The 21,483-nt window shown below is 44.9% G+C and overlaps 1 protein-coding gene across 2 annotated transcripts in view; it reads left to right on the top strand.

Annotated features, from left to right (window-relative positions):
• KAT14 (lysine acetyltransferase 14) overlaps positions 1–19,200 on the top strand; it is a 36,915-nt gene extending 17,715 nt beyond the window's left edge. Inside the window, exons 7-11 of one of the 2 annotated variants that reach the window (XR_014137427.1) lie at positions 11,338–11,474; positions 12,327–12,502; positions 14,018–14,208; positions 17,585–18,632; positions 18,663–19,200. Coding sequence is in view for 1 of the 2 variants with exons in the window: in XM_081795312.1 (XP_081651438.1) it covers positions 11,338–11,474; positions 12,327–12,502; positions 14,018–14,208; positions 17,585–17,758 (678 nt within the window). In the remaining variant the exon portion in view is untranslated. Of the gene's footprint in view, positions 1–11,337; positions 11,475–12,326; positions 12,503–14,017; positions 14,209–17,584 lie in introns of both variants that reach the window. The other variant, XM_081795312.1, reaches the window with a different exon arrangement.
• Positions 19,201–21,483: the final 2,283 nt, after the last annotated feature.

Genomic DNA, 21,483 nt, shown 5'->3' with positions numbered 1-21,483 from the left:
AAATGGTTTTGGCTTTGCAGGCCACACAGTCTGAGTTGCAACTACTCAACTCTGCTGTTGTGTGAAAGCAAGATATAATGGATGGGCATGGCTGTGTCCCAGTAACACATTATTTACTAAAACAGGCTGGATCTGGCCTGTGGGATAGTTTGCTGACAACCCCTACTCTAGGTGGATCCCTTAATTTTTTTTTTTTCCTATTTTGCATCTTACCTGGGAAGTAGTAACCTGCCTGCCTACACCCTAGAGGTGAATGGGGTGGTCCAGGAGCCTACCATTCAGCTGGAAAACTTCCCTGAGTCTCCCTGTTTTCAGTCCCATCTTGGCTTGGCCAGGTGCTCTGGTGTCCAGAGTCTTTCCCAAGCCTCTCCAGACACTCTGGTCTTCTGCCCATGGAGGGAAAGATCATTTCTGGATGTGGGCATTGGGGGTGTAGTTGGAGGCTTCAACCTCTTAGGTAGAGAGACTCTCAGTCCGGAGTCTTCTTGCCCAGTCTCAGTGTTAGCAGGACCTGATCGATGCCTTGTTGCCTTTCCTGAGGCTCTGCGTGTATATCATCCTGCTCCTGGCCTGTCTTCACTGCTGCCTTAAGTTCTGGCTCTCTCATCTCAGGTGTTTACCACTTACTCCTGTGCTTGGACTGCAGTCACCTGTTCGCCTGTTCTTTGTTCTTGTGGGTTTGTCTTTTTAATCCCTGTACTTAATTTTTTAAATTATGACATGTGACCTGTAGCTACAGAAGAATACATAGGACATGTTATAGTTTATGGGTTAATTTAAATAAATACTTTTGTATCTGTCTCTTGGGTTAAGAAACAGAACATTAGCAAAGAAAGAAAGAAAGAAAGAAAGAAAGAAAGAAAGAAAGAAAGAAACTGAGCACACAAGCACCTTGGAAGTTCTGTGTACTGCCTACTCCCTCCCCCTAAGAGGGAGCCACTCTGAGTTTTTTATGTCACTTTTAGTTTTTAAAAAACTAAGTAGGAGGCACAAATCTAGCTGTGTAAGAAATTGCCACTATTAGATGAAGGCTTCCAGGAGAGAATAAGCTAAGCAATCTCTCTGGGTCATTGTTAAAGATTGAATTGTGTTCCCCAAAAGGATATATTGAAGTTTTAACCCCTTGTACCCATGAATGTGAACTTGTTTGGAAATAGGGCCTTTGTAGATGTAATTAGTTAAGATGAGGTCATACTGGAACAGGGTAGGTACTTAACACAATATGACTGGTATCCTTAGAAGAAGAGAAGAGGCATAGAAACAGACACAGGGAGATCACCATGTGATGACTGAGGCAGAGCGATGTGTCCACAAGTAAGGGATACCAATGAATGCTGGCAACACCAGACGGTAAGAGAAAGTGTGGAACAGATTCTTCCCTAGAATATTCAGAGAGAGCATGGCCCTGCTAACACCTTGATTTCTGACTTCTGGCCTCTAGAACTGTGGAAGAATAAGTTTGTTATTTTAGCCATCTCGTTTGTGACAAGCCATTGATATGGCAGCCCCAGGAAGCTCCCACAGTCACATTCTGGCTTCAGGTTCCATGACCCCTTTGTAGAGAAGTCAGTGTTCAAGGTCATTAGGCAGTTCTGGGGAGTGTAAGGCTTACCACAGTCTGAGCCTCAGGCAGGGCTGCAGTGTATAACACTCAGTGTGGCAGAAATCTGGGCAGGGACAGTGGGGCCCTCTGTTTCCTGCGTCTGGACTGATGTGGTTCCTTCCAGCTTGTAGGAGGTCCGAGCAGTTGTTTGTGGGGCATGTGTCCTCAACTGATCCATGGAGTGGGCATGGAGGTTGTAGAGGAGTCTCAGAGTACATGGTGAAGCCAAGCTGAGCACCAGTGATATTCTGGGCTACAGTTCCTTAGGTTTTATAGATGGTCCAGTGTACCCTACGATCCAGTAATCACATTGTTTGGTGTTTACCCAGAAAATACAAATACATGAATTCAAAGGGATACATGCACCCCTATGTTTATTGCAGCATTATTTACAACAGCCAAACTATGGAAGCGGCCCATGTCCATCGATAGATGAATGGATAAAGAAGATGGGGTGTGTGTGTATGTATATATATATATACATATATGTATATACACACAATGGAATATCAGCCATAAAAAAATGAAATCTTGCCATTTGCAACAATATGGATGGAACTAGAGTGTATTATGCTAAGCAAAATAAGTCAGTCAGAGAAAGACAAATACTATATGATTTCACTCATGTGGGATTTAAGAAACAAAACAAACAAGTGAGGGGGAAAAAAGATAAAACCAACCAACAGACTCTTAACTATAGAGAACAAACTGATGGTTACCAGATGGGAGGTGGGTGGGGCAATGGGTGAAATAGGGGATGGGGATTAAAGAGTACTTATTTTTTTAAAGTTTATTTGTTTATTTTGAGAGAGAGAATGAGTATGAGTGGGGGAGGGACAGAGAGGGAGAGAGAGAATCCCAAGTAGGCTCCACACTGTCAGCGCCAACTGACAGGGCTCCAACTCAGGAGCCCAACTCAGGGCTCGAACTCATGAACCATGAGATCATGACCTGAGCTGAAATCAAGAGTTGGCCACTTAATCCACTGAGCCACCACCCAAGTGCCCCTGAAGAGTACATTTATGGTGAAAAGAATAAAATAAACTGATAAAAATGAGTAAATAAAAGATGGTGCAGTGCAGCAGAGACTTATGATAGCCTCTGTAGCTGCCCCTTGAGTGACACCTGTCACCCAGTAGTGGTCCTGGGCTGTCCCTTCACTGGAGACTCCTTTGCCCTTCTTCTGTTTTGAATCTTACCGTTTCCTGTGCCTCATCTTTGCCATGCTGTAATTTTAGTCCCTTGTTTTAGTGGAGCATATTCTTAGTGACTTCCTGAGGAAAGCTGCCTGGGAAGTAAAATCAGAGACCTTACATGTCTGAAAGGCCTTGAACTTAAAGCCAAAATTCCAAGCTAGTGTTGGGGCAGGCTGAGAGACAACTTCAATACCAGAAGCAGTGCTTTCCCTTTGTGAGAGAAAATGAGGCCGAACCTGAGATTCTGTGTACAGACCCATTATCTAGGAGCATCCTTTGACAAGGACCCCCCAACATCTCTTCCTTGAGGTCTTTCCCCCTGGCTAGTCAGTCTCCCAGTCTCAAAATCCTGGTTACCACTTAGAGGAAGAGGGACCTTAGCCTTCAACTTGTACTCCCACCTTCGTGCTAGATGAGCTGTCCCTCCAGAGCGCTGGTTACACCTTCTCTAGAGATGGGACCTCCAGACTTCTGTGGGGAGGCAGCCACCTGGCAGCAGGGGATTGAAGATTTGGGAATCGAACTGCTGTGCACACAACTTTTACCTGCTCCTTCTACTAAGTACCCCATTTATTCCCAGCTCCAGAGGAGTCTGGTGCTGCCACTGGGTTTTACGAGGGTACTGTGGTACAGATTGGGCTGGTTCACACCTAACCCAAAGCCAGCTTGGGAGTTTGGGCTTTAAAGCAGTTAGTATTTATCCATCTGCTTCCCAGATGTTTTTTTTCCCCTGATCTTCCTATTTTTGTATGCTTCTCTCCCTTTTTTAGAAGGCTGATTCTGTAGGTTTAGTGGGTTTGGGGAGGGAGTAAAATTGTGCATTTAATCCCCCATCTTAACCTGGAACTTTAGTACCGTTTTAATGCAGCTACACAAGGAGCAGCTCTAAATGCATTTGTTCAACCCATACTCTTTCTTGTTTTCTGATAAATGTAGTCATAGCTATAAATATCCCTACAATACTGCTTTAGCTGTGACTCATGAAGTGATGGGAGTTTATTATCAATCAGTACTAAGCATTTTGTAATTTTTCTCATTATTTCCTCTGTAACACAACAGTTTGTTTCTTGGTTTGTTTACTTTTTACATATATAGAAATTTTTAAGGTATCTTTTAGTAATTGATTTAATTTCTAATCAAATATGTGTTGTCAGAGAAAGTATATTATGTTGATTCTTTGCTATAAAGAAAGTTATATGCTCAATTTTTATTTTTTGTAGGTTCTAACTTAGGACATCTATTTTTTCTCTTAATTTTTTAATATTATCATGTGGTCTTCCCTTCAAACAGAATATTTTTGTGTGCTCTTATCTGTCTTTTTTCTTTTGTGTTGTTTAAACAATGGTAAACCTCACTAAATTATTTATTCACCCTTTCTTCCTATCATTTCTTCCTAGGTTAATTTTTTGCTAGACTACTTCCTCTAACAGTTTTTAAAAATCTGGTCTTTTTGAGTTTAATTTTGAATACCTGTATGCCTAAGAATAGCTTCATTTCACTCTTGAATTTAAATGATAGCGTAGCTGGATATAAAATTGTAATTTTGTTTTTTCTTTCAACATTTTGAAATTATTACTCCTGAGAGCCTCACTGTTTGTCTCATTCTTCTTTCTTTGTAGGTGGTCTCCTGTTTTATTCTCTCATATCTTGGAAGCTTTCAGAATTTTGTCTTTGTTTCTGATCTTTAATTTTATTTGCGCATTTAAAGTATTTTTTTTTTAATCTCATTTATCGTGTACTTCTCCTTCAGTCACAGGTGTCTTATATGCTAATATGCTGTCAAAAACCAGTAACCTCTGCTTCAGAGCCCAGTACAACACAAGACAACACAAGAGTTTGGGATAAAAAGAAACAGTAGATTTATTGCTTTGCCAGGCAAAGGAGGTTACAGCAGGCTAAGGCCTTCAAAACTGCAAGCCTGCCAGGAGGAAGGGTCTGGGGGTTCTATAGGGAAATACAGGATCTAGCCTGTTTTGTCAGGAATTGTGTCTGTGCTGCCAGCCTTGTTTGTCATGTCTTCAGCATGGTACCGGGTTCCCAAAACAAAAGCTAAGAAGGGAGGAGAGGAGGTTTCCGAAGAGAGTGAAAAGGTTACTTAAAAAAAAATTTTTTTTTAATGTTTTATTTATTTTCAAGAGAAACAGCACAAGTGAGGGAGAAGCAGAGAGAGGGAGACACAGAATCTGAAGCAGGCTCCAGGCTCTTGAGTTGTCAGCACAGGGCCCGATGCCAGGCTCGAACTCATGAACTGCAAAATCATGACCTGAGCTGAAGTCAGATGCTTAACTGACTGAGCCACCCAGGCACCCCAAACAGATTACTTTAAAGTGGAGCTTCACTGGGGTGCCTGGATCGCTCAGTTGGTTGAGCCTCCAAATCTTGATTTTGGCTCAGGTCATGATCCCAGGGTGGTGGGATTGAGTCCTGTGTCTCACTCTGTGCTGAGAGTGGAGCCTGTTTAAGGTTCTTCCTCCCTCTGCCCCTCTCTCTCTCTCTCTCTCTCTCTCGCTTGCACGTGCCCTCTCTCTAAAATTAAAAAAAGAAAATTGAGCTTCACTGAAGCATTAGTGTGAGCATTTAGATTTTTGTTCAACTTTATGCTTTTAAGCAGTTTGATCTTGACATTTATCCTCCTCTTGTTCTCTAGCTTCCTGGATTTGTGCTTTTTGGTGTGGTGTCTTGATTAATTTGGGAAATTCTCAGTCATTATTGCTTCAAATATTTCTTCTGTTCCTTTCTCTCTTTTCTTTCTGGTATTCCTATTATGTGTATTTTATACCTTTTGTCCCTGTAACACAGTTTTGGATGTTCTGTTCTGGGTTTTTTAGTCTTCTTTTATCTTTATTTTTCAATTTTGGAAGTTCCTCTTGACATATTCTTGAGCTCAGAAGTTCTTTCTTCAGCCATGTCCAGTCTACTAAAGAGCCCACAAAGGTGATTCTTCATTTCTCTTACAACATTTTTGATCCCTAGCATTTCTTCTTGATTCTTTTTAGAATTTCCTTCTCTCTGCTTAAATTGTCTGTCTGTTCTTATGTGTTGTCTGCTTTGTCTATTAGAGCCCTTAACATACTAATCATAGTTGTTTTAAATTCCCAGTCTAATAATTCCAACATGTCTGCCTTGTCTGAGTGGTTCTGATGCTTTCTCTCTTTTAGACTGTGTTTTTGGATGTTTTTTTTTTTTTTTTTTTTTAATGTTTATTTATTGAGAGAGAGTGTGTGCGCGCAAATGTGCAAATTGGGTAGGGGCAGAGAGAGAGGGAGAGAGAATCCCAAGCAGGCTCTGCACTGTCAGCACAGAGCCCTTCACAGCTCAGTCCCACAAACTGTGAGATCGTGGCCTGAACCAAAATCAGGAGTCGGACACTCAACCAATTGAGCCAACCAGGTGCCCCTAGAGTGTGGGGTTTTTTTTTGCCTTTTAATATGCCTTGTAATTTTTAGTTGAAAGCCACATATAACCTACTGGGGAAAAGGAACTGTGGAAAGTAGGCCTTTGGTGGTATGGTGGTGAGCCTTCTGTGGTCCTAAGATTAGTTCTCAGTCTGTTAGTGAACACGTGCCTCTGGGCTGTGACCGACACAGGCTGCATGGAATAACTGGCGGGAGCTGGAGATGGGCAATTCCCTTTCCACAAGTTGGTTAGGCTCTGATGAAACCCAGTAGGTTAGGCTCTGGTAAAATACTTTCTCTTGAGTGCAGGCCTTGTTAAGAAGACGAAGTACTCTGAAGTATTTTCAGAACGGCTGCTTTTTCCCTGCCGGAAGCTTGAGGGGATTTTTCTTTGATCCCTACCACGAGAACCTGGTAGAGCTCCTGGAGGTAAAAGTCACAAAAATGTGCATCCCCCACCCAGAGTTTTGTCTCTCAGAGGTTTCCACATTGTGTCTCCAGCACTTTGCTTGTTGCTCATTAAGTTTTCCTACTGGGCACTGGTTCCTGGAGGTTTCTACTCTGCTAAGTTATGATTCTCTGTATGCACGTGTTTGTCTTTCCAGTTTTGGGGGGAGTAGTGTGCCCTGTGATCTCAATTCTCTGATGGATCCAAGAAGAGTTGTCGATTTTCAGTTTGTTTAACCTCTTGTTAGAATGTATTGACAGCTTCCATTCTCCTTTTATGCTGGACAGGAAACCAGAAGTCTTCTTACATGATTCTTTAATCTGGGAAATTCTGATTTTTTTAAAAGTAGGCTCCATGCCCAGCGTGGGGCTTGAACTCATGACCCTGAGATCAAGAGTCATATGCTCTGCCAACTGAGCCAGCAAGGTGCCCCCCATCTGGGAAAGTCCTTATCATTGTGTCTTGTGTTTTTTTTTTTAATGTCTATTTATTTATTTTGAGAGAGAGAGAGAGAGAGAGAGAACACATGCACGAGGGGGAGAGAAAGAGAGAGAGAGAGAGAGAGAGAGAGAGAGAGAGAGAATCTTAAGCAGGCTGCACACCCATTGTGGAGCCCTTTGTGGGGCTTGATCTCACAAACTGTGAGATCATGACCTGAGCCGCAATCAAGAGTTGGATGGTTAACTGACTGAGCCACCCAGGTGCCTCTATCATTGCTTCTTTAAATATATTCCTCCTTTTCTGGACTCCTAATATGGATGTCGACACATTAATTCTTTCCTTTCTCTCTTCCTTTGCCTTTGTGAAGAGATCCTCAATCTGTCCCTTACTCATTCACTGAGTGCTTTGTTTCAGTGGTCATGCATTTAATGTCCAGTAAGGAGTAAGAGATCCATCATAACTACACTCATTCCTGTTTCTAGGTTTATTACCCTGGAGTCCATTTATTATGTTGTTTTTTTTTAAACGACCTTATTGAGATACAATTCATATACCATACGATCCCATTTAAAGTGTACAATTTGGTGGTTTCTGCTATATTCACAGAGTTGGATAACCATCATCATAATGAATTTTAGAGCATTTTCATCAGTATTACTGCCCCCCCCCCCCCCCCCCCCCCAGCTCCCAGCTTCTGTAGATTTACTTATTTTGGACATTTCGCATAAATGGAACCCCATAATACATAGTCTTTTCTGACTGCATTCTTTCACAGCATGTTTTTAAGATTTGTCCATGTTGTAGTATAGATTAACATGTCATTCCCTTTTATGGCTACTTAATACCCCATTGTATAGGCGTACCACATTTTGTTTATCCACTCATCAGTTGATGGACACTTGGGTTGTTTCCACCTTTTGTTTTTTGGATTTTTTGTTTTGAGTTTATTTTATTCATTTTGAGAGAGAGAGAGCTGGGGAGGGGCAGAGGGAGAGGGAGAGAATCCCAAGCCGGCTCCGCACTGTCAGCACAGGACCCAACGTGGATCTGAACTCACCAGCCGCGAGATCATGACCCGAGCTGAAATCAAGAATTGGACACTCAGTCAGCTAAGCCACTGAGGCACTGTTACTCTTTTTGATTGTAGCCATCTTTGTGGAAGTCAAGTGGTATCCCGTTGTAGTTTGGGTTTGCATTTCCCTGATGACTGTTTATTTGCTTTTTGAAAATTCTTGGCTGTCTGGTAAATTAATTCTGCTGTTTCCAGTGCAGTTGGTTTACTTTGCTTTCTTTTCATTTACACTCTTTGTTGACATATCTTGGTTTTTTTTCCCCCTGTGAAAGAATATTCTCTTGGTGTCACCAGATGCCTTTGCTGGTATAAACACCTGAAGGGAAGAGCAAAAGCCTGGTTCCTGGCTTGACACCCTGTTAGCAAGTTTGAGGCTCCAGCAGTGTCCTGATGTGACCCCTCCAGCTGACACTTGCTGGCAAAGTTGATTGGCCGAGGTCCACCCAGAGCAGACCTTGCAAGAGGAAGTGGCCTAACTCGGAAGCTCCCCCTCCCCACCTGTGGTGCGGAGCCTTTCTGTGCTCTGGGCTGGCCTTTGCCGCCTCACGTGGACCCGGCCACCTTTGGTCCCTCCCTGGGGTTTCTCACAGCCTTTGTGTTCCGTCCTCCCTCTCACTTTTGTGGCATCTTTCAAGACAGATGGGAAGGAACACAGCAGCCCATCTAGTGCTCCTTTTATTTAGAACTAGAAGTTTGAAGAAACTCATTTAACATTTTCCAAACTTATTTGACTTTGGCATGCTTCTTTCCCCACCATTTTGTCATTCAGCAAACCTAAGTTGAATACTTCATGTGTGCCAGGCACTCTTCTAGCTGGGGACACCGCAGCAAATTAGGGCAGAAGGTGCCCACCCTATGGAGCGGGGAGATGACAGGACTAACTCACTAAACGGGATCATTTCCTGCAAGGCGGGTGTTGCGGTGGAGGGGAAGAGCAGAAGGCAGTGGTAGCACGTTGGATGGGTGCTTAAGGACAGTCTTGTGGTGGAAGTAGCACTTGGCCCAGTCCTGGTCCACTAAGGAGGAGGCAGGCTGAAGGGGGTTCAGGGCAGAAGGCCCAGGGGCAGGCCCTCAGGCAGCAGGTAGTTTGGTGTGATGGGCTGGAACATAGTGATGGCAGAGGAAGTGGGTGGGAGGTGGGGTTGCCGAGGTAACAGGACAGATCCTGTAAGTCCCAGGTAAGAACTTTGAATTGCAAGGGAAGGCCAAATAGGAATTTTGACCAAGGGAAGTGAATTTACTTGTTTTTAAAAGAAGCTCCTGGCTCTGTGTGGAACGTGGGTGATAAAGGCTGAGAGTTGCAGCAGAGAAACCAATAGGAAGCAGTGGTAGTGATCCAGGCAGAAGTTGAAGGTGGTCTAGACTAGGGTGAAAGCAGAGATGGCAAGAAGTTGGAGTACTGGGTAACATCTGTGGAGTTCCACAAAACTGACCCCGAAACATTAACCAGATCGTCTCTCATGGGCCAGTGGTTCGGTGACTGGTATTTCAGTCATCTGTTGCTGCACAGCAAGTCATTCTAAGACTTAGAGGCTTAAAACAATATTTAATATTTCTTCTGATTCTCTGGGTTGACTGGGCTCAACTGGGTGGTGGTTCTACCCTGTGTGCTGAAGGCTGAGGTCACTCACGTGGCTGCCTTCAACAGGAAGCTGGATCAGGTTTGGAATGACCAGGATGGCCTTCCTCCGGGCTGGTCTCCATGTGGCCTCTACGCATTCAGTGGTCCAGCCTGGACACCATGGCTGCTGGACGCAAAGAGAGAGAAAGTAGAAGCTTCCTGTCCTCTTAGGGCCTGGGCTCAGGGTCGCAGAATGTTACTTCTGCACTTGGTAATTGGTCAAGGCCTGTCACAGGCCCACCCTCATTCAAGGGGAGGGAACAGACTCTGCTGTTTGACATGAGGAGCCACAGCACCCCACAGGTACAGGAGGAAGTGTTGAGGCCGTGTTTGGACACTACATGCCATAGCTCTGAATTGCCCTCCCAGACTTATTTGAAAGTGCTGGAAGAATTTCAAAGTCATCCTTTCAAAGTTTTGGTGTCCAGTTTGGGATAGTAATAAGAGAAATTACAAAGAAGAAATTCTTGCTCTCCTTCCAAGAAAGTTATTTTCTAAGCTAAAGAGCAAACTGACTCTCCAAAAACAACTCAGGTTTCTAAACTTCGTCCAGCCCTTGGCAAACCACTTTATAAGTGTGCCTTTTAATCTTCCATCTGGGCTCTTTGCTGTAAAACCCTAATTGCGCATGTTCTGTTACTACACGACTGAGGGCCCTGGGGCAGCACTCCCGGAAACAGACATCTCCAGTCGGGCTCCCAGTGTGAAACCCACCTGTTCTGTTAGGACACTCACCTAAGAAATGCAGACCACCTTCTCATTCAACCCCTGGCGGGGCTTCTCTGCTGTCTTGATTTATCTTAGGAATGCTAATCTACATCAGTCCTACTCTTATCAAATTTACTCATTGGAATAGAGGCATATTTTATTTATTTACTTCTTAATTTTTTTTTAATGTTTATTTTTGAGAGAGTGTGAGGAGGGGAGCGACAGAAAGGGGGGGAGATGCAGAATTGGAAGCAGGCTCCAGGCTTTGAGCTGTCAGCACAGAGCCCAACGTGGGGCTCTAACTCATAAACCATGAGACCATGACCTGAGCCGAAGTCAGACGCTCAACTGACTGAGCCACCCAGCGTCCCGAGTCATCTTTTAATGAATCCATACACAGGGGCAGCAGTAATTGGCCCCTACCGCTCTGTGGATAACAGACTGCTCCTACAGTGTGACCCACGTGTCTGTCACCCAGTTGACGCTAGTGCAGGTTAGTATCTGATGACTGAGTTGGTTGTGTTATCAGGTGAAATGAAACTTGCGGAAGCTGTAAATCCAGTGCTCAGTCCTGCATTTCACTCACTTAAATGACTTAAAATTTTTTTTAAGTAACTTAAATTTTTTTTAAATTATTTAGATTTTAAACTGTTACAAACGGCCCTAGTTTTTCATATCTAGTTTTATGCAAAGGTACCTATGAGGTTTGTGCTGAAACTTGAGCTCTCCAAAGAAATAATACAAAAAGACCTACTTTCTAACACAAAGCAATGTCCTAAGTACTAATTATCTGATAAGTTAAAACAGTCTTTTGAGTGGCTATTTTTACATCACTGGGGTTCCTTTCTCCTAGACTGCCTTGCCATCCAGGAAAGGGTTTCGGCACCAGACCACTAAGTTTCTGTATCGTTTGGTGGGATCAGAAAATATGGCTGTGGACCAGAGTATCGTCAGCCCTTACACCTCTCGTATCTTGAAACCTTACATCAGGTACGTGGGGAAGAGCTGTGATGTCGAGTGTGTTGTGAGGAATGACATTTGTGGCTTCTCCGCCCTGGTCCCCTGTTAGAGTGAGTCAAGACCAACCCTGTAAGCAGGCGTCGGCACGGACTCCGCGTGCAGTCTGATCCTTGGCTTATTTGAACTGTACGTTTTTTTGCAGAAAGGATGGTCGTTTGACAGAAGTGTAAAAAGCAAGAACAAGTTAACACTGTGAGATTGTATTTCATTGTGTTTCTTTTAAATTTTAAAGTTGCGTATATTTAGTAGTCTGTAAAATGAGAACATGGGAGAGATGCCTCACTTGGGCTTGTATCTGGGGTGATGATGAGTCTTCTTGTTTAGGCAGTGCTGTGGAAGCCGAGCTGGCTAGGGCCCCCCAGTGCTGTCCTGAGAAAGTGTGTTGTCTTGATCGCCACAATGGCCCCAGAGTCCCAGGATCCTCCTTGCCCAGCACTGCCATCCCAGACCGGCCCCGTGAGAAGCAGTGTGAGAGCCTGCCCCAGCGGCCCTGGCAGAGCTGGACCATCCCTCCCTGGGCTGTGTCCTGGGCTGGAGCTTTCAGGGTTGAGTCAGGCTGCTGTTTGTTTCCTCACTCTGTTTGTTCAGGCTCCAGCACAAGCAGGCTTCCTGGTCGGTATAGAGGGGTTTGGTCTGATGTATGTTAACAGAGCAAATTTTAAATTTCATGCCAGAAAAGTATCGTAGCTCTTATCAAGCTCTCTGCCATATAAAGTAGCAGATTGAAGAGTTTATGTGAATCAGTTGGCTAGGAATAATACTGGGTATTTTTCTTGACTTGAATTTGTTCTTTTCTTGAATCTTGTTCTTCCCTTCTTGGAGGCGTGATTATGAAACAAAGCCACCCAAACTGCAGCTCCTGTCACAGATTCGCTCCCACCTGCATAGGAGTGACCCTCATTGGACCCCGGAAGCTGACGCACCTCTTGATTACTGCTACGTCCGGCCAAATCACATCCCAACAATAAACTCTATGTGTCAGGAGTTTTTCTGGCCTGGTATGTTCCCCCTCCCAAACTAGGCAGATCAGTTTTCTGTCTAGTTCACGTTAGTAATTTTTTTTAAATTAGTGCATGCTGTGTGACTCTAAAACCTTTACTCACGATTTCATTTAGTTTGTCTCTACTCTCATGGAAAGAGTAAAATATGAACACCTCTTTCTTCCTAAGTTCAAGAAGGAGCCAGCAATTAAAGTAATAAACAGTGTTTTTGTATGTTTCTCAGTGCCAGAGTAAAAGATTCATCCTATTTTGCTTCTACATATGTTTAGATACCAGGTAATGTCTACCCGTGGTATACAGGCTGGTAGTTTGGACATGTTTGGACATTTTTTATTTTTTGCTTAATAATTCTGTAATTTTGTTTACTTAGCTGTTACTTGGAGAGTGTTAGTACAGCCAAAAGGGGTTTTTTTGTTTTTGTTTTTTTTGTTTTTCCTTGAGTTTATTTATTTTGAGAGAGGAAAACATGAGCGGGACTGGGAGAGCTAGAATCCCAAGCAGGCTCACGCTGTCAGCACAGAGCCTGATGTGGGGCTCGAACCCACAAACTGAGATCATGACCTGAGCCGAAGTCAGACGCTTAGCCAGCCGAGCCACCTAGGCTTCCCGAAAAGGTATTTTTAAAAAGCCAAATACCCCAATTGCAGACTTTGAAAATAAGAGTAAACCCAATACGATTTGTCATTTTATCAGTCTTAATATATTGTCTTTCTGAAAACCGAAGCCATCAATTAAAGAAGCACATTTTCATTGTTAAATATAAGCCTGTTCTTTGTGGATCTGCCTTACTGCACTGCTTTGAAAGTAAAGGAAAATTACATGTCCTCCAGAGGTTAGATAAGATTTCCTCAGGATTAGAGCTGTGTCTTCTTTGTTGTGTGGTAATCGTGTAACAGTGCACGTGGTGGCAGACTTGTGCTCGTTCTTTTAGGAGCGGTATGGAGGCCGAAAGCATCCTGGGAGCATCTACTATTTCTTGACCTTATGCTGGGTTGCCTTCCATACATGATGCATGGAATCATTTTTTGTTTAAACCCCTTTATTGTCAAATGTAGCATTTGTACAAAAGAGCTTATAAATTATACTTGTATGAGGTGAGGAACACAATAATGTGAGTTCTCTGGATCTCTGCTCCCACCATATGAGGTCTAAGTGTGCAGACGCTGAGGCCCACACATTTGGAAAGGCGTCAGCTGACACACGTTGTAGAAGTGGCTAAGTTCAAAGCCAGAGAGATGTATCCCATTCTAAACCTGGGTGCTCTCTGCTACCCACCCTATCCTGCCTACTTCTTTTAACATGTGTACTTGGAAAAGATGCTGTTAATTTTGATATTTTCTAAAATACACTTTTGTTTTTATGATCTGAATGTATGATGTCTATGCTAATATCTTTGTCTTCAGTTTTTTGTTTTTTGGTTTTTTTTAGCATGCAGGTGTAGACCAAACAGCTTGGCATGTGTTAATTCCAAAAGGCACATGGTTTTAATATCGAATTAACTCTTCTCTGTAGGCATTGACCTGTCTGAGTGCCTGCAGTATCCAGACTTCAGTGTGGTTGTCCTTTATAAAAAAGTTATCATTGCCTTTGGCTTCATGGTTCCTGACGTGAAGTACAATGAAGCTTACATTTCATTTCTGTTTGTCCATCCTGAGTGGAGAAGAGCAGGGATCGCAACTTTCATGATTTATCATCTGATTCAGGTAAGGCGTCTGGGCTCCCCTGGAAGACTTGAGGAGGGACGGGGCTGAGCTGGGCCTTCCTAGCACGGCCCAGCAGAATGGGTGGTCTCGCAAACCCAGTAAAAGAACGACAGGGACCATCACACAGATAAGAATCTTTGGCCCTCTAAAACAAGATCGCTATTTGGGCACCTGGGTGGCTCAGTTGGTTGAGCAGCCAACTTCAGCTCAGGTCATGATCTCACAGTTCATGAGTTCGAGCCCTGCATCGGGCTCACTGCTGTCAGTGCAGAGCCTGCTTCGGATCTTCTGTCTCTCTCTTTGCCTCTCTCTCTTTCTCTCTCTCTCTCTCAAAAAAAAAAAAAAAAAAGAAAGAAAGAAAAGAAAAGAAAACCCTTGGCCCTCTAAAATAAGATCACTATTCAGGCCCAGGTTTCAAAGAAACCAGTTTGAGGGGCCCCTGGGTGGTTCAGTTGATTAAGCATCTGACTCTTGATTTCGGCTCATGTCGTGATGCCAGGCTCGTTAGGCTGAGTGTGGAGCCTGCTTGAGATTCTTTCTCTCCCTCTCCGTCTGCCCCTGACTCAGTGCACATGTGCACTCCCTTTCTCTCTTTCAGTAAAATAATCTTCAAAGAAACCAGTTTGTAAACACATTATAGTAGATAAAATGAGAAAATACCAAAAGTGAGAATCCAAAGCCCTTGTACAATGACCCATATTGGTAACTGCTGCTGCTCTTAGAAGCACCATCGCCACGACTCTGAGAATGGAAGTGGAGCTGTGATTTTTAGGGGTTTTCTCCTTATGGGAGCATAAACGTACAGAACACACTCACTTCAGCCATACAGCGTAATGATCTGATAGATACTTGTCTATATTGTGAAACATTCCCCACAGTAAGTCTAGTTACCACCCGTCAATACACGCAGTTACAGACGTTTTTCCTCTTGGATGAGAACTTTTAAGATCTGCTCTCTTAGCAACTTGCAAATATGCAGTACAGTATTGTAAACTATGGTCTCCATGACATCCCCAGGACTTACTTGTGTTGTAAACTGGGTATCTTTTGACCCCCTTCATCTAGTTCACCCACCCTGTAGCTCTACCTCTGACAGTCACCAGTCTGTTGTCTGCATCTGTGAGTTCAGCTTTTTATTGTTTGTTTTTTAGATTCCATATATAAGTGAGATCATACAGTGTTTGTCTTTCCCTGTCTGACTTGTTTCATTGAGCATAATGCCACCTAAGTTGTTGCAAAAATTATCAAGTATTTTTAAACATTTTAGCAAAACTCTATCAATGAGTAGTACATAGTCTATTATTGCTGATTATTCTTAATTTTACTATCACTGTAGAAGCTGGTATCAACCTTTTAAGATTTGATTGTAATATCAAATTATAATTCATCCTTTGATATATCTGTAACACTGTTGAAGAAAATATACCATATATTTATATACTAACATCAGAAAAACACGTAAAGGATTTTTCACCCCCAGAATCTTATTTAGAAACCATTTGGCATGAAGGATTGTGTGTTATGTGGGCAAGATTCCCTTTAAATAGAGGAAGGAGAAGATAAAATGTTGTTTTTCCAATCTTTTTAAGTTTATTTATTTATGGGGAGAGAGAAGGAGAGACAGCATGAGTAGGGTAAAGGCAGAGAGAGAGAGAGAGAGAGAGAGAGCGCGCGGTGGAGGCAGAGAGAGGGGCGTGGGAGACAGAGAATCCCAAGCAGGCTTCACGCTGTGAGCACAGAGCCTGATGCAGGGTTCAGACTCACAAACCATGAGATCATGACCTGGGCTGAAATTAAGTCAGACACTTAAACGACTGAGCCACCCAGGTGCCCCCAATTTTTCCAACTCTTAATGAAACTTGCTCAATACTTCCCAAATGTCGGCAGAAACCTAGAACCATTTTGTAGAAGTTGCTTTCTTCTCTCTTCACTTGGCAGTTAACACGTGCTCCCTTGTGTTGTGTTCAGCTGAGACTCTCAGTTTTTCATACCACACCCCACCGCCTACCCCACTCACAGCCACGACCTCCACCCTGTTCACCCTTCCATCCTCGGCCACTGCACCACTGCCTTTCCCATCACCAGCAGGAGCGGCCTTCCCGCGTGTGTGCCTGGCGGGGGGCCTGGCGCAGAGTCAGTCCTGACTGAGCGCTCACTGGGCAGGTGAGGAGTATTCGTCCTTTCATGCGGGTCCTGGCCCTCAGCCAGACCGTGAGTCCCGGGCCCAGGCAGCACTGCTCAGTCGGGCAGTAGTACTCGATGCTGTGGTGACACTGTGCATGTGTGCACGAAAGTCACTCCACGAAATTCATCTTACACACTCACAGTAACACCACAGGGCACAGAACGTGAATCAAGCAGAGAGAAGACGGCAGCTGTCTACCTGAGAGGCCTCTTATATCTAGGCCTCGGGAACCATGGCTTACAAAACCTGAAGGACCCTGTCAGCCTCAGTATTTCTGTGCTTTCCTCATTAGAAAGCACATTCTTAGTTCATATGACTTTTGGTACTTTCTTCTGTGTAGCTAATTAAAGAATCTTAAGAACTTACCTCGTATTAGTAGAATGATGATTACTCTTTCCCCCTAGGATTAGGCCAATGCTGAATACAGAAATCACGGTTCTGAGAAGCTAATTCCATCGGTTTGTGAGGGATGGAGGGGGACTGTGGGATTCTGAACATCTGTACAGGGTTTTCAGGTCTCATAACTAAATGAAAGTCTTAATACCTCATATCTAGCCTCATAATGTAGCATCCTTTCTAGTAAGTCTAGGAACGGAAGGAATTTTTACAAGTTTGAGTACAGGATAACATCCAGTTTTTAAAAGCAGAACTTCTTGGAGCACCTGGATGGCTCAGACTTTTGAGCGTCCGACTCTTGGTTTCTGCTCAGGTCATGATCCCAGGGTTGTGGGAGCCCACGCTGGGCTCCGTGCTGAGCGTGGAGCCTGTTTAAAATTGTCTTTCTCTCTCCCCCGCTCACTGTTCCTCTCTCTAAAATTTAAAAAAATAATAAAAAGCAGAACTTCTTGTCTTATTCTCTATTTCCTCGAGATTGTCAGAGTGCCTGCTATTGATAAGTGTGATATGTTTAAGTGTAATTGAATTCTAAATAAAATAATCCAGTTGACAATGAACTTTTCCCCGGGCCCTTGGCTTCAGAGAGCAGAAACAGCCAGCATGCCACCCGTTCCCTTGGTCTCGTAGTTTCAGTCGGGCTACCAGCTGTTGTGGCGTGTTGCAGTGCCTCAGCTGAGGTCCCTGCTGTCCCCAGTTGCCATGACTACCTACCTACACTTCACAGCCTTTCCTCACCTACTCATTTTCCCTCAGGCGCTTTCATTCTCATCCCGTACTTTTCCACTCTTTTGGCAGACCTGCATGGGCAAGGATGTGACCCTTCACGTCTCGGCAAGCAACCCTGCTATGCTGCTCTACCAGAAGTTTGGATTCAAGACTGAAGAGTACGTCTTAGATTTCTATGATAAATATTACCCGTTGGAAAGTACGGAGTGTAAACACGCGTTCTTCCTGAGGCTCCGGCGCTGAAGTGAGCACAGCGCTTCACAGAGAGACGCATGTGCTGTCAGAGGTGGGTCCTCACGTAGGCCCGAAGGCAGGTGTTCACGTCCCTGTGGGCCCTCATCTCTGCGATCAGACGTCCCTTCAGACCTCTCGCTGGAGGCTACACAGGCGGTGGGCAGAGGAATTGAATAGTGCACAGCCCGTCAGCAGAACCACTGTCCTGTCCTGTCCTGTCCTGCACAGGCCTGGGCCCACATCTTGGGACTCCACAGTTAACTGGAATTGAGAGGTGCTGCTGTCCTTCCGCCAAACAGCTTCAGCAATAAAGGATTCTCGGGGAGAGAGAATCTGTTCTAATTTAAAGGATGAGGAAGGGTGGCAGCCATTAACGAGGGGTGCTGTGTCATCGGGACAACGGGAGATTACGAGGTGATCACACAAAGGGCCGGCACTTCCCCAGCCGTCGATGAGCCATCATTGAACCCGGAGGACCTTCAGGGCACTGAGGTTCTGCTATCTCCCTGACTTTGGCCACAGTCAAAATAAACATGGTGTTTGTGTCCACACGTCCCGTCACCTGGTCTGCTGTTAGTACCTCCTGCTGGGGGCTTTGGCCTAGGAGTGGACACCTCTCCCTGTGCCTGTGAAGTTGCTTTGGGGTCACGTTGTCTGAGCAGCCTGTCAGTTAGACTGTGCTGGCGGGGAGGTGCGGGTGGTGGAAGCAGAGCCAGCTGAGGATGGGCCCGTGTGTCTCCAGGACCACTCTTGTCGTAGGGGGTGTTGGAGAGGGACTGTCCGTCAGGGTGTTTTGGATCCAGTAGGAGCTTTTCCAAAAATATCAGATGTTCCCAAATAAAGATCTTTCCTTATGACCATCAATGGCCAGAGCTCCAATCCAGTCAGTTTGCTTTCAAACTCTATTTAAGAGTGGTGGCTCTTAACTTCTGGGGACATGGATCCCTCCCTGCGAGAATCCAAAGAAGGCCGAATATTCTCTAGAAAACTGTGCATGCACATTTAAAATCTTGATCGGAGATCTGTGGACCACAGTCAAAAGCCTCTGTTTTAGGGGCTACGCTTGCAGCCAGCTCGAATCCCTTTGCTCAGAGGAACGTACTGCACCTCGCGCGAAGCCTGGAAGTTCTGTCCTTGGAGAGCAGCCCAGGCTCCACTCCACTGCCTGAGGCCCAAGAGTGGCATTACCTCCTTTCTTCCTTTCCTTTTCTTTTCATCCCTCCCTCCTTCCTTCCCTTCTTTCTGAGAGTTTTCTACCTTTTAAGGATTTGAGGACTAGGACCCCAAGAAGTAAAATTGAAGAAGTGACATTTTCCGAACCTGCAGTCCAGCTTGTGATTGTTGTACGTGAATGTCAAGCGTTTGCTGCAAAAGGTGGCCGAAGCAAGTGTCTCCCATCGCTTCAAGGAACTGGAGAATTCTGTGATTACATTAATCAGTTCTTTGTTTTACATTTCGATCGATTGATTGATTTTATTTTCAAGTAATTGCCACACCCAACATGGGGCTCCAACTTACAACCATGAGATCAAGAGTTGCACGCTCCACCAACTGAGCCAGTCAGGTGCCCCACATTTTTAAATTACGATACAACAACCCCCTCCCCATATTCAGTAATTATCAAGATTTTTGCCCCATTTGCTTCATCTGTCTTTTGCTGAATATTTTAAGGCAAATCCCAGATATCCTATACTTTCACACCTACTTCAGTAGGTATTTCTTAAAAAAATAGGGATATTTTCTCACATAACCTCAATACCTAATACCACTCACAACAAGGTGAGCCCATTTCTGGAATTAGCTAGTAGTGTATCACATCCTGTGGATGGTCTCAGAAGTGCCTTTACACTTGGTTTGTCTGGATCAGCATCTGAGTGGGGTTCACACGGGTGGCTGACGGTCCTGTCTCCATAGTCTGTCCATGGAGACGTGCCCTGCCACACCACAGTCTTGCTCCAGTGTCGGGCTGGGCGACCTCCCAAGATGGGTCTGGTGGCCCCAGTACAGCAGACAGCTGCTGGTTTTGATCTGCCTTTGGCCTTACAGCTGACACTGTAAGAAACCTCTGTCCACCCTCCAAAAGTGATACTTAACAATGCATACAGATGGGGCCCAAGGTGCCAAGAGTGTTCTCAAATTACCACATTCTGGTGGACTTTCAGGTATAATTTATTTTGAGATTTCAAAATTCCAAGTAAGAGGAGGGCTTGTTTCTTTCTTCCACAGAAGTGGGTGTGAGCTTTAAAAAGCTGAGGAACCCCATCTCCAGCTGTGTGTTCCTGGGAGTCTAGATTGTCCTTGACCTGTATCCAGGCCTTCCTGGCCCTGGGGAGGTGGCTCGTGGTAGCCAAGTGGGCCTTCAGGGTCCAGGTTGGAGTGAGACCAGAATTAACTGTGTCTTTATTTACCCAGAGTCTTTCTAGGGAGATTGAGCTCTTTGCAGCAGGATGTTTGAGAACCAAAACCATACTTTTGAATTTTCCAGATTTAGTTAACATGCTTTATGCAAAATGCTCATCACCTAAAAGCCTTCCCTGGAACGGTCTTCTGCAAGTGGGCTCAGTGTTCCCACTAAGCCCTGGGGGGAGGCCTCCCAAGTCCACTCCACAAAGGCTGGGGTGCGTGGCACACTTTGGTTAAGGATGTGCTTCTGATATCTACTAGCAGGAGGTTGGGATAAAAAACTGTATCTTAGTACTGGGGTATGGCCATGGAGTGGTTTTAAGACTATTCATCGGTACACACTTAACTCACATACTTGCATGGTCAAGCATGGGCTTGACTCTGAGAAACATTCTAAGTTAACAAACTTAGACAATGTCCTACCTCAGCTTGCTCCCTTGTACGATGGGGTTGATGACACCTACGTGGCGGGTTTGCAGCATAGGCACAACAAGGCTAAGAAAAATCACTAATGGAGGACCCTGAACTCAAAGGCAGGTAGTCTGGTGTCAGCCCACAACCTTCCCCACCCAGGCCCTGCCCAGGATCGGGAGTGGCCAGGGGCGCATAGGTAGGAGTTCTGGGAGGGATCAGTGCGTGCTTGGCTCCCGACTATTCCCAGTGCCTAGAACTGCCTGGTGCAGAACCAGTACCCTCTAAGCCTTGGGTGAGTGAGGGGAAAATGAAGCATCTTACTGTGTGCATCTGGGCTTGGTGGGGGGACAGACCTCAGTAAGTGGCTTCCCCGCCCCCCCACTTTCCAAATCTCATATGCACAGCATCTTTCTGTTTATCACAAAGTTTTCTCACTTCTTGGAGTCTGCATGAGTACTGGCCCCTTCTCTCTGGATGGGAAAAGGCGGCTCTTACCTTTTAGAACCTTACAACACTCTACACAGGTTCCATTAGGCCGGGAGAATCCTACCCAAGTAAACAGAGACTGTAATCATTTGGATTCGATGAGCTAATGGAGAAGACTGAAGGTTACTCAGGTAAGAGCTGGAGGGGGCCCATGGCTGTACTGCCGTGGGTGGTATGGCTTCAGGCAAGTCCACGTGTGCAGAGGGCAGCTCAGCCTCCCCCTCCAGCTTCACTAGATGGTTTCCTACTGTGGGTGACATTATAGCATGTGTCAGTGTCAAGAAGGCCACTGCTCTAAACCCTCAGCCCTCAGGGCAGCTGGAGCCCCTAGGTGTTTGTCCCCAGGGGCACGCAGCCAGGGGTGTGCTGATCAATATTTGACCACTGGTGGGGGGTGAGGTTCAGGGAGAGAGGAGCAGTAAGTCAAGGCC

Source organism: Panthera onca, chromosome A3 (genome assembly GCF_046562875.1).
Source record: "Panthera onca isolate mPanOnc1 chromosome A3, mPanOnc1 haplotype 2, whole genome shotgun sequence".
In the NCBI taxonomy this organism is placed as follows: domain Eukaryota; kingdom Metazoa; phylum Chordata; class Mammalia; order Carnivora; family Felidae; genus Panthera; species Panthera onca.
The sequence above is the reverse complement of the archived record's forward strand: the minus strand, read 5'-3'. Positions and strand labels throughout refer to the sequence as shown.